The sequence below is a fragment of the Myripristis murdjan genome, chromosome 13 (genome assembly GCF_902150065.1).
Source record: "Myripristis murdjan chromosome 13, fMyrMur1.1, whole genome shotgun sequence".
Lineage (NCBI taxonomy): Eukaryota > Metazoa > Chordata > Actinopteri > Holocentriformes > Holocentridae > Myripristis > Myripristis murdjan.
The window spans coordinates 41148866-41163865 of record NC_043992.1 but is presented as its reverse complement, the minus strand read 5'-3'; the positions used below and the strand labels follow the sequence as shown (position 1 = coordinate 41163865).

Sequence of the window (15000 nt, the reverse complement as noted above, 5' to 3'; positions counted from 1 at the left end):
GTGTGTGTGTGTGTGTGTGTGTGTGTGTGTGTGTGTGCAGTGGAGTGCAGTGACAGTGTGTTTCGCGAGCGCTCAGGTGTGCTGAGCAGTGCCGACTATCCTGCTGCGTATCCCAAGAGCTCCGACTGTGTTTATCGCATTGAGGTGGAGCCCGGCTTCAAGCTCCGCCTCGAGTTCGACCCCAGCTTCGACGTGGAGGATCACCCCGACGTCAGCTGTCCCTACGACTACGTCAAGGTCAGCACACACACACTCTCACACACACACACACACACACACACACACACACACACTCACACACACACACATCTACTGCGACCACCACAGCTACCACCAACGCTGCTGTTTGTGCTGCAGGTCCAGGCCGGCAGCCGCAGCTTCGGGCCGTTCTGTGGCGATAAATCTCCAGGTGTGATCCAGACCGACAGCAACCTGGTCCAGGTGTTCTTCCACAGCGACAACTCAGGAGAAAACCTGGGCTGGAGGCTCACATACACATCTGTAGGTCAGTAAGGAGACCACAGACTGCACATCTGCAGATCAGGGATTTAACTCAGAACTCACAGACTGAACCTAACGGTGCATAGGATCTGGTGTAGGATCAGGTGTAAGATCAGGTGTAGGATCTGGTGTAGGATCTGGTGTAGGATCTAGTGTAAGATCAGGTGTAGGATCAGGTGTAGGATCTGGTATAGGATCTGGTGTAGGATCTGGTGTAAGATCAGGTGTAGAATCAGGTGTAGGATCTGGTGTAGGATCTGGTGTAGGATCAGGTGTAGGATCTGATGTAGGATCAGGTGTAGGATCTGGTGTAGGATCAGGTGTAGGATCTGGTGTAGGATCTGGTGTAGGATCAGGTGTAAGATCAGGTGTAGGATCAGGTGTAGGATCTGGTTTAGGATCTGGTGTAGGATCAGGTGTAAGATCAGGTGTAGGATCTGATGTAGGATCAGGTGTAGGATCTGGTGTAGGATCAGGTGTAAGATCAGGTGTAGGATCTGGTGTAGGATCAGGTGTAGGATCAGGTGTAGGATCTGGTGTAGGATCTGGTGTAAGATCAGGTGTAAGATCAGGTGTAAGATCTGGTGTAGGATCTGGTGTAGGATCTGGTGTAGGATCAGGTGTAGGATCTGGTGTAGGATCAGGTGTAGGATCTGGTGTAGGATCGGGTGTAGGATCAGGTGTAGGATCTGGTGTAGGATCGGGTGTAGGATCGGGTGTAGGATCTGGTGTAGGATCGGGTGTAGGATCGGGTGTAAGATCAGGTGTAGGATCTGGTGTAGGATCAGGTGTAAGATCAGGTGTAGGATCTGATGTAGGATCAGGTGTAGGATCTGGTGTAGGATCTGGTGTAGGATCAGGTGTAAGATCAGGTGTAGGATCAGGTGTAGGATCTGGTTTAGGATCTGGTGTAGGATCAGGTGTAAGATCAGGTGTAGGATCTGATGTAGGATCAGGTGTAGGATCTGGTGTAGGATCAGGTGTAAGATCAGGTGTAGGATCTGGTGTAGGATCAGGTGTAGGATCAGGTGTAGGATCTGGTGTAGGATCTGGTGTAAGATCAGGTGTAAGATCAGGTGTAAGATCTGGTGTAGGATCTGGTGTAGGATCTGGTGTAGGATCAGGTGTAGGATCTGGTGTAGGATCAGGTGTAGGATCTGATGTAGGATCTGATGTAGGATCCAGTGTAGGATCAGGTGTAGGATCAGGTGTAGGATCTGGTGTAGGATCAGGTGTAGGCTGTGTTGAATGACAGAAAATCAAATGCCTCCCGGGCTTGGAGGAGGGACTGAGTCTCAGGTGGGAGGGGCTTGGAGGAGGGACTGAGTCTCAGGTGGGAGGGGCTTGGAGGAGGGATTGAGTCTCAGGTGGGAGGGGCTTGGAGATCCACTCGATGGTGCCCATGCTACAAAGTTGCACAAGCTTTAAACGTTTTGCTCTTTAATGTTTTGTCCTGACAGGAAGTCGGTGTCCGGTCCCAGAGAGCCCAGAGAACTCCCTGCTGAACCCCGTCCAATCAGAGTACTCCTTTAAAGAGCACATCCTGGTTACCTGCAAGCCCGGATACAGACTGCTGAAGGTCAGATAGCCCAGCACAGCCGGGCAGGAAACACCCAGTCAGTCAAGTCACCACACCTGTGGACATGACAGTTAAAACATTACTGCACTATGGTCATATTACTGCTACTAATTATACAACTACTTCTACTGAATATTACTACTACTTACTACTACTGAGTGCCTGGGCTGGTGGATGTCTTCTGTATGAACACACGTCGCCCACTAGTGGCTGAAACTAAACTGAAAGAGATTTAAACCTGACCCATGTCCACTGTCTGCTGTGGGACAGACACACAGCCTGCAGGTCAGTGTTGTGTCCAGCGGGGGCAGCACTGAGCTAAACAGCCTGCAGGTCAGTGTTGTGTCCAGCGGGGGCAGCACTGAGCTAAACAGCCTGCAGGTCAGTGTTGTGTCCAGCGGGGGCAGCACTGAGCTAAACAGCCTGCAGGTCAGTGTTGTGTCCAGCGGGGGCAGCACTGAGCTAAACAGAGCAGAATCTGTGTGGGTCAGTGGGGCTCAATGCTCTAAACTGATCAGTCCATTTGATCCAGATATTGATCAGTAACTGGACTGTTCCTGTCCATATTTCTGCTGCAGACAGGATTATAAACTGAGATTATAATCCATGGCTGTAAAATGCTGTGAGTTTGAGCAGATTAGCACTGGCATTGAGGCTCTGTGCTGCTGACTGGCTGCAGAACCACAGGAGAACCAATCATCTGCTTCCTAAATGTTCCACATTTCCTTCCTCTGAGCTCAGAGAAATGTGGAGCTTCTGAAGCAGCGGCTGCTCGTTTTGATGATCATGATTATCATCTGGAGAGCTGAGTTTCGATTCAGTTGACTCAGTTTGAGCCTCTACGGCGCCCCCTGCAGGTGGAGACACACGTCCTTTCAGGTGGACCATCTCCATGAGTAGATGATCTCTGGCGTGGCTCCGACATGTGGAGGCGGTGTGTCGCCTCAGAGCCGTGCTGTGTTTTGAAGGCCAGGAACTTGTGGATTTGACAATTAAAGGATAACCGCAGAACTACTTTTTCCACACTGCTGCAGATGAATGCCTGCCTGGTGTCTTCTGGATGAAGGTCCTTATCGCCCCCTGGTGGCTGAAATGTGTTAGCAACATTTAATGTCACCATAATAACCAGTTTCTGTAGAAGAAGTCACACAGCTCCTTTGTCCCTGTCCTGGTAGATTGATGGAAAGTCTGTTCTCTCTCTCTCTCTCTCTCTCTCTCTCTCTCTCTCTCTCTCTCTCTCTCAGGATGGAGAGTATTTGGACCACTTCCAGATCGACTGTCAGAGCGACGGCTCGTGGAGCAGCCGTCTCCCACAGTGTCAAAGTAAGGATGCAGTTTAGCTCAGGGGCTTTTCACTGGACCCACATGTTGACCCTCAAAAAGCCGCGGACCCCCCGTCTGAAATGATTTGGCCCTGCAGGGACCCTTACACCTAGAGATATTTTAGTTTGTGTGCAGCATTAAATGTTCATGAAAGGCCACAAAATATGATCCAGCATCAGTGATCTGACCAGTACAGGACACCATCTTCACCTCTGGAGGTCCACTGGTTCAGCTCCTATGGGTAGCATTTCCTGTTAGCTTAGCATAAAGACTTGAAGTCTATGGGAGTTGTTAGCCTGACTCTGTCAAAGTGAAACAATCAACCTCCCAGCAGCTCTGAAGCGTCTGATTCACACAGAGGATCACGTGGAGCTGAAACACACGGCTTGGGAGATATTTTCTTTGAACTCGGCCGGTGTGAGGAGCAGCCAGATGGTGGCGGTGTAACCTCTGAACACATCTCTCCTTCCGTCTGTCGCAGTGATCCTCACACTGCTGAAGGTGGAGGAAGATCCACCACTAACAAACTTCTCCTCAAACCACTCGTTTTTTTTTTCTAGTCAGTTAGAGCACAGGGAAATTAAACCGAGGACCCTCTGGAAGACCCTCAGGGACCCCTGCGGGGCCCGGACCCCACTTTGAAGACCCCCTGCTGTAGATCTTAATTCTCTCCTGTGTCAGTCGAGTAAATAAACTAAACTTGACTGCCTCTGTCTTCAGCTCCTGCCCTGTTTCTTTCCCAGCATGCCGCTCTCTGGTTGCCTGTAATGTTTTTGATCCAGGAAATGAAACTGGTGTGACTGTTTCCCTGATCACAAATGTCATTTAGCCGTTTTCTTCACTGGCAGTACAGGTGCATGATTATGACGGCGTTTCAGGGCCATTATAGGGGAAAAAAACTTGTATGGATAATATTCTAAGAAAAAAACTCAGAATTTCCAAGATTAAAGTGGAAAATTTAGGAGAAAAACATGGAAAATGAGTTTTTCTTATATCTTCTTTTTTGTCCAATGTTCCATTACCCCATACGTTTTTTTTTTTTTTTTTTTTCAGACACTGGCCCTGACATGCCGTCGTACTTGATGCTGTGTCTTTGCATGTGGTTTTAGAATTCACTGAACTCAGATTTTGAGAGTATAAAGTTGTAAATTTTTGAGAAAAAAAATCACAAATTTATTAGAAAAAAATTCTGAGATTATAAAGTTGCAAATTTGTGACCCAAAAAAAAAAAAAACACAAATTCTGAGATTAAAGTTGTGAGTTTATGAGAAAAAAAACTTAAATTCTGAGTTTTTGAGGTCTCAAATTTATTATAAAAAAAATTTCTGAGATTATAAAGTCGCAAATTTGTGACGTTATTGTCTCAGAATGTTCAAGTTTTTTCACATAAATTTGTGAGTTTTTTCTCGTAAATTTACCACTTTACTCTTTACTCTTCAGCCTTAAACTGAAATGTTTTCCTCAGAGGCTCAAACACAAGACGAGCATGTCGAACTGCTGGGTCACCACACCTCCTGCTGTCTGTCTGTCTCTCTGTCTGTCTCTCTCGCCCCTCCAGAAACAGACATGGGGAGGAGCCGGCGGTCTCTGTCCAGCGTACTAACCAATCAGATTGTAGATTAGAGCGACTGTCTCCGGGTCAGACGTCTTTCCATCGGTCGACATTCTGTAGGAAATAGAAATGATCCGTTTTTTACTTTTATAGTTTTATGTTTCCTAGATCTTTTTCATGGCCAGTAGCTCTAGTTTCATCATAATTTTTCCTACAAAAAAACAAAATAAAAACAAAAACACCAGAATCTGCATTTTGTGTTTGTGTGAACAAACTCACATTCTGAAGCTGCGTCCAGGTTCCTCTGCATGTCCAGAGGTTCCTCTCCAGAACGTTCCTCTGCTCTCCTCCCAGAGCGAGCAGTGGGCTTTCAGAGCTGCCACATCACTCCTCCTCCCTTTCCTCCATTCATTCCACTACGATATGAACATGAACTTTCAGAGCCTTCACACTTTCTTCACTCCAGTTTTCCAGCAGCCCAATAAAGTCCTCCACATGAGTTTTCCTAAAAGCAGCAGCACTGTTGGCTTTTCAGGACTTTTTCACACTGAAACGCTCCCTCCTCCTCCTCCTCCTCCTCCTCCTCCTCCTCTTCCTCCTCCTCCTCCTCTTCCTCCTCCGCCAGGGAAAATAGTCCCTAAGCGGGGAAACGTTTTGCTTTCCACAGCCGATCATCAGCTGTGTGGTTTCTGAGTGTTGATGAAGCAGAACATTATGAGGCGGCTGCTTCAACCACAAACTCACAGTCTGACTCTTCTGGGGCTCAAAATAAACCCGTGTCCAGTGAATGTCTTTGGATTCGTGAACCATTTATTCAACATGACTAATAAACATGCTCACCTCAGCAGGTGTAACACAACGGTCCATATTCAGTCCAAACAATAAAGTTTCCATTCATGAACTCAAACATCAGAGCAAACAGAAACTTCCAGCGTTTCCACAGAGACGTGCCTCCCGTCTCACACACCTGTCTGTCAGCACCACCTGCTCAGATACAGGAAATAGATCCTCTCCCCCTGGTGTTCAGTGTGGGAACTGCATGCACACACACACACACACACACACACACACACAGTCAGTGTTTCAGATGGATAAAGGAAGATAAAATAACACAAACATGAACTCTTCTTCTTGATTCACACGCCCTCATTTCAATATGCAACACTCAGACAGTAGGAAGGGAAAACACACACACACACACACACACACACACACACACACACACACACACACAGGTATTCAAATGTGTAAAGTATGGATGTGTATTCTGAATAAAACACACAATCAGTGCAAATAAGTGGACATTTTTTTTTCCTTCTCAAAATGTTCTGCTGTAACTTTCCTCAAACAGCAAAACCACAGAAGAAGAAAACAAAAACTTTTGTGCAAGAATAAAAAATAAGCAAGATCTCGCCTTCTCTGTGCATCTGGAAGTAAGACTTCATCATTTCTTCACCTCCTCGTCTCTGAGCTTCGAACCACCGTCGCCCGGCGGCCGTCGCCCGGCGGCCTGGTCCCGCGGCCTGGTCCCGCGGCCTGGTCCCGCCCCGACGAGAGCGGCTAAAGTCTGCAGAGCCGGCAGCGACTAACTCCTGCAGAGCTACGGACCACAGGGTTTTTTATTCCTTTGGACGCCACTTTGTGCGTCGTGGGCTTCACCTGCCTCGGACTGACACCTCAGTTTGGTCAGTTTTTGGCGGGCCTGTCCCGCTGTGTGTTGGACCCAATGCAATTCTCCGCCAAAACGCTATGGGGCGCATTTTTTTTTTTCTGCAGACCTACAGACCCTGTGGCGTTCGGTCGCTCCTCTACCTGTCGTGGTGCCGGCAGCTCCAGTTTTAAAAGGAGCAGCAGATCCAGATCCAGCAGGATCCAAACTTTCCAAACAATTTGAAATAAAGCGACGAGTCGAGATGTGATCACAACAGCAGCTCTTTTAAAAATGACGCTGCCAGAACAACAACTGGATGTGACGCCCGAGGGGCGACATGCTGTAGTTCGGCGGACCAATCACAGCTCTTGTTGTCAGTGGGGGGCCGGCGCTGGGGGCTATGGGGGGTCTGCGTAGTTACAGTTTCTCGGAGGCAAGGCTCTGCGGCGGTCGCACAACCCCCGTACGCTCCGCTTACGCAGAAGCATAATCCAGCCTTCAGCTGCACCCTCACCCCGCCCACAGCCAGGTAAGCCCCGCCCACAGCCAGGTAAGCCCCGCCCACCAGCCTTAGCTCCGCCTCAGAGCTGGGTCAGCCCTGTCTGGCCCTCAGCAGCTGGAAACTGGCCGGGACAGTCCCACCGAGGAGCAGCAGAGACGCCATTTTTCCATTTCTACCAACTCTTTTTTCCACTTTGGTCCAGCTGGTCCTCCTCTCTCTCTCTCTCTCTCTCTCCTCCCTCTCTCTCTCTCTCTCTCTGTCTCTCTCTCTCTCTCTCTCTCTCTCTCTCTCTCTGTCTCTCTCTCTCTCTCTCTCTCTCTCTGGCTGTAATGTTTAACTGGATGTTGAAAATAATATTTCATTCTCCCTCCCTTACAGAGGTGGATTGTGGGAGCCCCAAGGTGGTTGCCATGGGCGACACGGTGTTCGGTAGTCATGACAACAGCACACTGTTTGGCGCTACTGTCCAGTACGTCTGCAAGGACGACGCCTTCCAGCTGCACCCCAACATCAACAGTCAGCTCCCTCATTATTATTATTACTATTCTTATTGTTTTTATATAAAGCAACAACCTCTTGAAGCTTTCAGTCTGCAAATGTGTGTGTGTGTGTGTGTGTGTGTGTGTGTGTGTGTGTGTGTGTGTGTGTGCTGCAGGCTCCTACAGCTGTGGGCAGACGGGGGAGTGGACCAACTCAGAACTAGGAGCTGCAGTCCCCAGCTGCCTCCCAGGTCAACACCACTCCCTGTTTACACACACACACACACACACACACACACACACACACAGGCTCCACCTGTGCTGCCCCCTGCTGGCCGTGTCTCAGGCCTGCAGCTGATCCCCTCAGCAGATTCTACAGGAACAAGGAGATCCTGCTGATCTGACCCAGAATCAGCAGATTGTTTTCTTCTGAATCGGCCCAAGTCACAGCAACGTCTCTTCAGAGTCCAGATGCTGAGGAGGAGGTTGGGGTTCTGGACTCAGACCAGCAGGATTTCCTTCAGACTGGATCCCACAGGAGGAGAACAAACTGGTTTCACTGGTTTTTCTCTAAATTTATGAGGTTTTGTTTACATAAATTTACCACTTTAATCTTGGTAATTGTATTTTTTTCCTGGAGTCTTACCCCCCTCCCCCAGCTCTGTCGTTTTTTCCTCTCCTCTCCTTTCTCTCATGTCTCGTCCTTTTTTTAATTCAGGCTGCAGCTCCACAATAAAAGCCCTTCCTGTGTGTGTGTGTGTGTGTGTGTGTGTGTGTGTGTGTGTGTGTGTGTGTGTGTGTGTGTGTGTGTGTGTGTGTGTGTGTCCCTGCAGCGTGCGGCCAGCCCTCTCAGCCTCTGCCCGGCCAGGTGAAGCGCATCGTGGGCGGTCGCAGCGCCGAGCCCGGCCTGTTCCCCTGGCAGGTCCTGCTCAGCGTGGAGGATCTGACCCGGGTCCCTGAGGACCGCTGGTTCGGCTCCGGGGCCCTGCTGTCCGGCTCCTGGGTTCTGACCGCGGCCCACGTCCTGCGGTCCCAGCGGAGGGACAGCAGCGTCGTCCCCGTGGCCCCCGAGCACATCAAGGTCTGTGGCAGCTGAAGCTCTGGGTTTAATGCCGTCTGCACATGATGCAGACATGACAGCCTGCATGTGCTTTGAAGTTGTGTACAAATGCTGCCCAAGAACTTTGACCCCAGTTGGCCTGATGGGGGCGCTATAATTAAAGGTAAAAATTGCTAACTCCTACGCTGGAAGTGACACAAACTGAAGCTGCTCTTTGTTGTTGCGGCTTTATTCATAAATTTTTTTGAAGTCGATGTTTTGGTTTTATTGTACAGCAAATATTTTTCTCCCAAAACGTCTCACAGAAACTGAGTCTGGTCAAATGAGAATATGCACATATATACACATATTCTCCCAAAACCTCTTAGAGGGACATTTTCACTTGTTTTTCTGAGTCGTTCTTATTTGTGTTGCCAAAATATTTCGCCTGGAGCCTTTTGACCTGCAAAACATCCTCACCCAGAAGGACGTTCTCATTTATTTTTGTGAAATATTTTAAAGGAAAATTTCCTTTTTTTTGAATGACAGTTGTGGAACGTTTTTACTTGTTTTGGTGGACAAGCTTGGTCATGTTTTTGTTTGTTTGTTTGTTTGTTTGTTTGTTTGTTTTTAGCAATCCTGCGTCCCACCAAGCTGAGGTTATTATCATTAATGAAAATAATGAAAACTAGGTATGAAAAAATATTTTCGTTATGTGAAATAAAGATGCAAACAAAGCTTTACAAAAAAATAAAGGTACCTAACTGAGGCTGTATGTATGACGGCGTGTTAGGGCCATTAAAGTTACGAGACAAAAACTGAACATGCCGGCCGGACAGCCGAGCGTGTGATGAGGTCGCCCAGCTGATGGCGCTGTGCCCTGGTTACCTGCCGCTTCCTCCCCTCAGGTGTTCCTGGGTCTGCACGACGCCAGAGACAAGCGGCGCGCCACCAACCGCTCCGTGGAAAAGGTTCTGCTCCACCCGGAGTTTCAGCCGCGCAACTACAACAACGACATCGCCCTGGTGAAGCTGAGCGAGGGGGTGGAGCTTAACCAGGTCATCCGCCCCGTCTGCCTCCCGCCGCCACAGAGCAAGGTGAGCGCCAAGAAGGCTACGGCGGCCTGTTAGGGCCACTGCAGGAGCCGGGGGGGGAGGGGCGTGAGACTCTGAGAGAAAAATGAAAGAGGTGAACACAGACACAGTGAGCTGGACTGATCCTCTGGAGGGTTTATTTTTGTTGTTTTTGGTCGGGGGAGAGAAAATATTTCAAAGCGTAAACATTATTGGAAAAAGTCGTTTTAGTAAAATAACTTTCCACAACCTCTGTGTGTCTTCAGGACAGCCTCCCCACCCCCCTGCCCAACTCCCTGGGCGTGGTCGCCGGGTGGGGCATCTCCAACCCCAACACCTCCTCCTCCTCCTCCTCCGGCGACCCCTCCACCCTGACCTCTGACCCCGCGGCAGCCGCCGACCCGGGCATGACCTCTGACCTCCTGCAGTACGTCAAGCTGCCGGTGGTGCCGCAGGACGAGTGCCAGGCCAGCTACGCCTCGCGCTCCCTCGACTACAACATCACCGACAACATGTTCTGCGCCGGATTCTACGAGGGGGGGCGGGACACCTGCCTGGGGGACAGCGGGGGGGCGTTTGTGATGGAGGACGGGGCCAGCCGGCGGTGGGCGGTGTTCGGCTTGGTGTCGTGGGGCGGGCCGGAGGATTGCGGCAGCCAGAGGGTGTACGGCGTTTACACCAGGGTGGCCAACTATGTGGAGTGGATACAGAGTCAGCTGGATACTGCCCCCTGGTGGTGAGACGGAGACGCACACGGCTCAGTCGCTGCCGCGTAGAAAACCAGCACTTCGCCATTTCTGTGCTCGTTATTCAGCCGAAAAAACAAAAACACAATGGTCCGAAAATTTCTGATGGGATTATTTTATAATGTTTATATTGTTTTTATGTTGTTAGCATGACACCATATTAGGGCCACTGTAAAAGGGGGGGGTGGGAGGGGGGGTATGTAAATTTTCTCAAAATTTACATATTTGAGAAAAAAAATGCAAAAATTCTGAGATTATAAAATCACTAATTTGTGAGAAAAAAACCCAGACATTCTGAAATTAAAGTTGTAAATTTATGAGGAAAAAATGTACAAATTTGTAGGAAAAAACACACAAATTTACAAGAAAACACCTTGAAAATTCTGAGATAATAAAGTCAGCTTTTTATTTTATTTTATTTTTTTTGCTCATAAATTTGTGAGCTTTCTCTCAATCTCAGAGTTTTTTTTCCTCATAAATTTACAATTTTAATCTCAGAAATGATGAGTTTCTTTCTAGAAATGTTACCTCCCCTCCCCCGGCTACATGATTTTTTCCCTCCCTACAGTGGCCCTAACACGCCGTCATGCATCTTGATGCTCTTCTTCTTGACTCTGGATCATCAAATGAGGCCAAAGACCTGAAAGCATTTGAAAATGTTAGTCAGAGAAACAGAGTGAAAATAACACACTCCACTGTCTGTCCCAGCTTGTTTCTTACACTCCTCATCTTGTTGAATGTTTCTGGAGAGTGCAACGTGACGCGCACCGAGAAACTGGACAGACGACAACACACACGTCTGATCTGCTGCCCGACTCCATCCACAAAGTTTGTATCCCTGACTGGATGAGCTGGTTTGACTGGAGGTCCAGGTGGAAATTTTTGAGAAAAAAACTCCTGAGATTATGAAGAAAAAACTCCCAAATTCTCTTAAAGTGGTACATTTATGAGAAAAACTGAAGAAAAACCTGTGAAAACCAGTTTGTTCTCCTCCTGTGGGATCCAGTCTGAAGGAAATCCTGCTGGTCTGAGTCCAGAACCCCAACCTCCTCCTCAGCATCTGGACTCTGAAGAGACGTTGCTGTGACTTGGGCCGATTCAGAAGAAAACAATCTGCTGATTCTGGGCTCAGATCAGCAGGATCTCCTTGTTCCTGTAGGATCTGCTGAGGGGATCAGCTGCAGGCCTGACACACGGCCAGCAGGGGGCAGCACAGGTGGAGCCATGGACAGAGAGGAGGAGGAAAACTAGTTTTCATAGTTTTTGTCTTGTAAATTTGTGACTTTATAATCTCAGACATCGAGGGTTTTTTTTCTTGTAAATTTGTGACGATTTTTCTCTGGAATTTCTGACTTTAATCTGGGAAATTCTGAGTTTTTTTCTCGGAATATGACCCTCCTGCCCTGACGCTATAACATTTGGCCCTAATGTGCCGTCGTACGCTCACAGACTCTCTCTCGAGCTAAACGCCGCCCTCATGATTTCTGGTGCTGCTGCTGTGTTTGGCTCGTATCCGGAAGCTTCCTGTAAACCTGAACAAACATGGAGGAGATGAACGCAGAGACCTGAGGCCTGTACCATAAAGCTGGATTTCGGCTTAGCGAGCTAACTTCAGGCTTAACCCTGGCTTTTCTGTACCATAAAGGTGGTTTACTTTTTATCGGGCTACGTTGCCGTGGTAACGTATGCTGAACACCTGACCTGCTCCTGAGCAGGTTAAGTTCAGGATAAGAGCTCAGCAGGTAGAAAAGCCCCACCTACTGACCAATCAGCTCTTTTGGAAAATGGCCTGCCCATTTTCCCTTTCTTCTTCTTTTATAAAATTAAAATTAATACATTTTACAATTCTTCTTGTAGGCTTTTTTTTTTGTTACTCATGACTGCACTGTCCAACCAAAAATTTATCTTGTAGACTGATGTAGCCTAATTTTTTTTTTTTTTTTTTTTAATGTTTTTGAAAATAAATGAGGGGAATTTAATTCAGAGGGTTAAATAAAAGCCTGATAAAATCCAGGCCAGCCTCTGGGCTCCTTTAGGTTTCCATTAGTTTGCTCATATTTAGTATTTAGGCTGGCTGCCCTGAAAAGTCCACATGGGAGTTGATGCTAAATGTTTTACTGTCTTTAAGTGACAGTGAAATAATATTTTAACCAGCAGAATAAACACGAGGTGTCAGATGCTTTATAAAATGAAATATCAAAACCAGTTGAATCAAAGTGACGATTCTGCTGAAACTCAAACTGAGGGCAGCGGTCCAGCGAGGGTCGCCCCTCACTGTGAGAGAGGGCCAGTTCCTCTGCAGGAGTGTACGGCTGAGTGGGAGACACATTCATTTACTGAATACAAATGTTACTGTAGTCAGATCTACTCGTGCCGTCATGGTGGGGAAGTCAGATTATAATCCCACTAATTTACGCATTGACACAGTCGTGATTTTTTGCCACCATTCCTTGCGGCTTTTGGCAGCTGCAACTGTGTTGCTTTTTGCCTGGATTATTGATTTATATTCCTCGTATTTATTAATGATTATTGTCTGCTCCTCCGTCATTGTAAAGTATGCGGCTCGGGTGGATTTTTCCATGTCTGCGATTGGTCGCATGCAGCAAACTCCGCCCTTTTTATGTGAGCGCGCACAGATCTAGATTGGAAAGTCTGGGTTGAATTAGTGAGTTGATAGTCGGCTTAATGGTACCGAAAATCCTGAGTGCTGATGTCTCGTTAAGTGAAGCCAGATAAGTAAGAGAAAGCCCGACTATGTTAATCCAGCTTTATGGTACAGGCCTCTGAGCCTTCAGACTGATCACTCCAGGGTTTCCAGCTTCACTCTGTTTTCCAAAAGCCCGCCGTCCGCTCTGAAATACCCGACAATGCACAGCGCCACCTGGGGGCCTCAACACGCCGCGCCACATGACGATCCTGCGACGTCGTTTTCAGGAAGCTGGCAGGCAGCCGTGACGTTTACACGGCAGGGAAAGTGTTTTTGAAGCTTCTTAGTGTTTTCATGAGCTCACACATTAGTAATTCACACACACACACACACACACACACACACACACACATACTTCCCTCAGGTGTGCCCGCACATTAAAAAAGAATTGTCCTGGGACGCACGGATGTGTACCACTAATCTGGGCTGAGGCCTGACCCTTTGCTGCCAGGGCCGGATCCACCAGGGTGGCCCGGGCTGGCAGCTGCCACCCGAAAAACAGGCTCTGCCACCCCAGTTTGGGCAGTCTGATAGACCTGTCTGGATCTGAGCAGCGACACAAAGAGAACCACCGAGCCAAGCAGAACCAGACCAGCCTGACTTTTACTGTCTGAACAAACTAGAAGAACCACAGACACTCAGTGTTTTTCCACTGGTACCGCGCCGTGCTGCGCCGCGCCGCGCCGTCAAATTCACGGTTCCGCATAAGCAGTACCACTAAGCGCAGATGGCAGAGCATCTGTGAGGATGATGATGATGGCAGCAGGGGGGTCAGACGGCTCGCCGACCGGCCGACCCGCCTGACGCTGACCGGTGGTTTTTTTATTCAACAAGATTTTGTCCATTAAAAAAAAGCAGCAAAAAGCTAATGTAGGCTAACAACTGACTGCTCCTCTTGTTACTATGACAACTCCATGGCAACGAGCGCGCCTCTCTAATTCTATGACGCCGACCCGCTGGTACCATAAACAATAGAAACACTCCAAGACCCTTCACAGCACGGCTCTTTATAGTGGAAATGAGCTAAAAGACACTGTCTATCTATCTATCTATCTATCTATCCATCTATCTATCTATTCATCCATCCATCCATCCATCCATCCATCATCTATCTATCTATCTATCTATCGTCCCCCCTTTAGCCCCCATGAATGCTGATTATTTCTCTGAGTCTGCCTGCCTGTCTGCCCTCCCTGTCTCTCTCTCCGCTGTCCTCCCTGTCTCTCTCTCCGCTGCCCTCCCCGTCTCTCTCTCTGCTGTCCTCCCTGTCTCTCTCTCCGCTGCCCTCCCCGTCTCTCTCTCTCCTGCCCTCCCTGTCTCTCTCTCCGCTGCCCTCCCCGTCTCTCTCTCCGCTGCCCTCCCTGTCTCTCTCTCCGTCACAGAAGTGGAAACGGTGTTTGCCTCCTCCTCAGCGTCTCTGTCTTACCTGTTTATTTTCATCTGAACATTTACCTCGTTTATGTCACTGTTTTTTTTTTTTTTTTTTTTTTTTTTTTTATGCCGGCGGCTGTTTCTGTATCTCGGCTGCTGCTGCACGTGGCGACTGCACCGCCTGGTCGCCTGCGTCATATCATGAAATATTAATCACCTTGGGAATGAACTGAAATAAATAAATAAATAAATAAAAAAGCGTCAGGTGTCCTCTTGGTTTGCTCACTCAGATCTGCATGTGAGGCGGTGAAGGACAAACTCAAACAAACTCACTGAGCACATTTTACATTTTACATTTTACATTTCACACACGAGTCGTCGGACACAGACAGATTAAAAAAAAAAAAAAAAAAGCTGTGACTCAGGTGACAAAAGCAGAAAAAAACAAGTAATAATTTACACGTTAATGAGAAACTA

At 48.1% G+C, this 15000-nt stretch overlaps 2 protein-coding genes across 2 annotated transcripts in view; both read left to right on the top strand.

Moving 5' to 3' along the window:
- The window catches only part of masp1 (MBL associated serine protease 1), a 28577-nt gene extending 18138 nt beyond the window's left edge, over positions 1–10439 (top strand). Inside the window, exons 5-13 of the mRNA XM_030066549.1 lie at positions 41–237; positions 358–505; positions 1962–2080; positions 3325–3403; positions 7487–7624; positions 7764–7838; positions 8421–8668; positions 9535–9723; positions 9966–10439. Of these exons, the coding sequence (XP_029922409.1) occupies positions 41–237; positions 358–505; positions 1962–2080; positions 3325–3403; positions 7487–7624; positions 7764–7838; positions 8421–8668; positions 9535–9723; positions 9966–10439 (1667 nt within the window). The remainder of the gene's footprint in view (positions 1–40; positions 238–357; positions 506–1961; positions 2081–3324; positions 3404–7486; positions 7625–7763; positions 7839–8420; positions 8669–9534; positions 9724–9965) is intronic.
- The window catches only part of LOC115369788 (NACHT, LRR and PYD domains-containing protein 12-like), a 322926-nt gene that overhangs the window by 228508 nt on the left and 79418 nt on the right, over positions 1–15000 (top strand). The gene's annotated exons all lie outside the window — the stretch shown is intronic.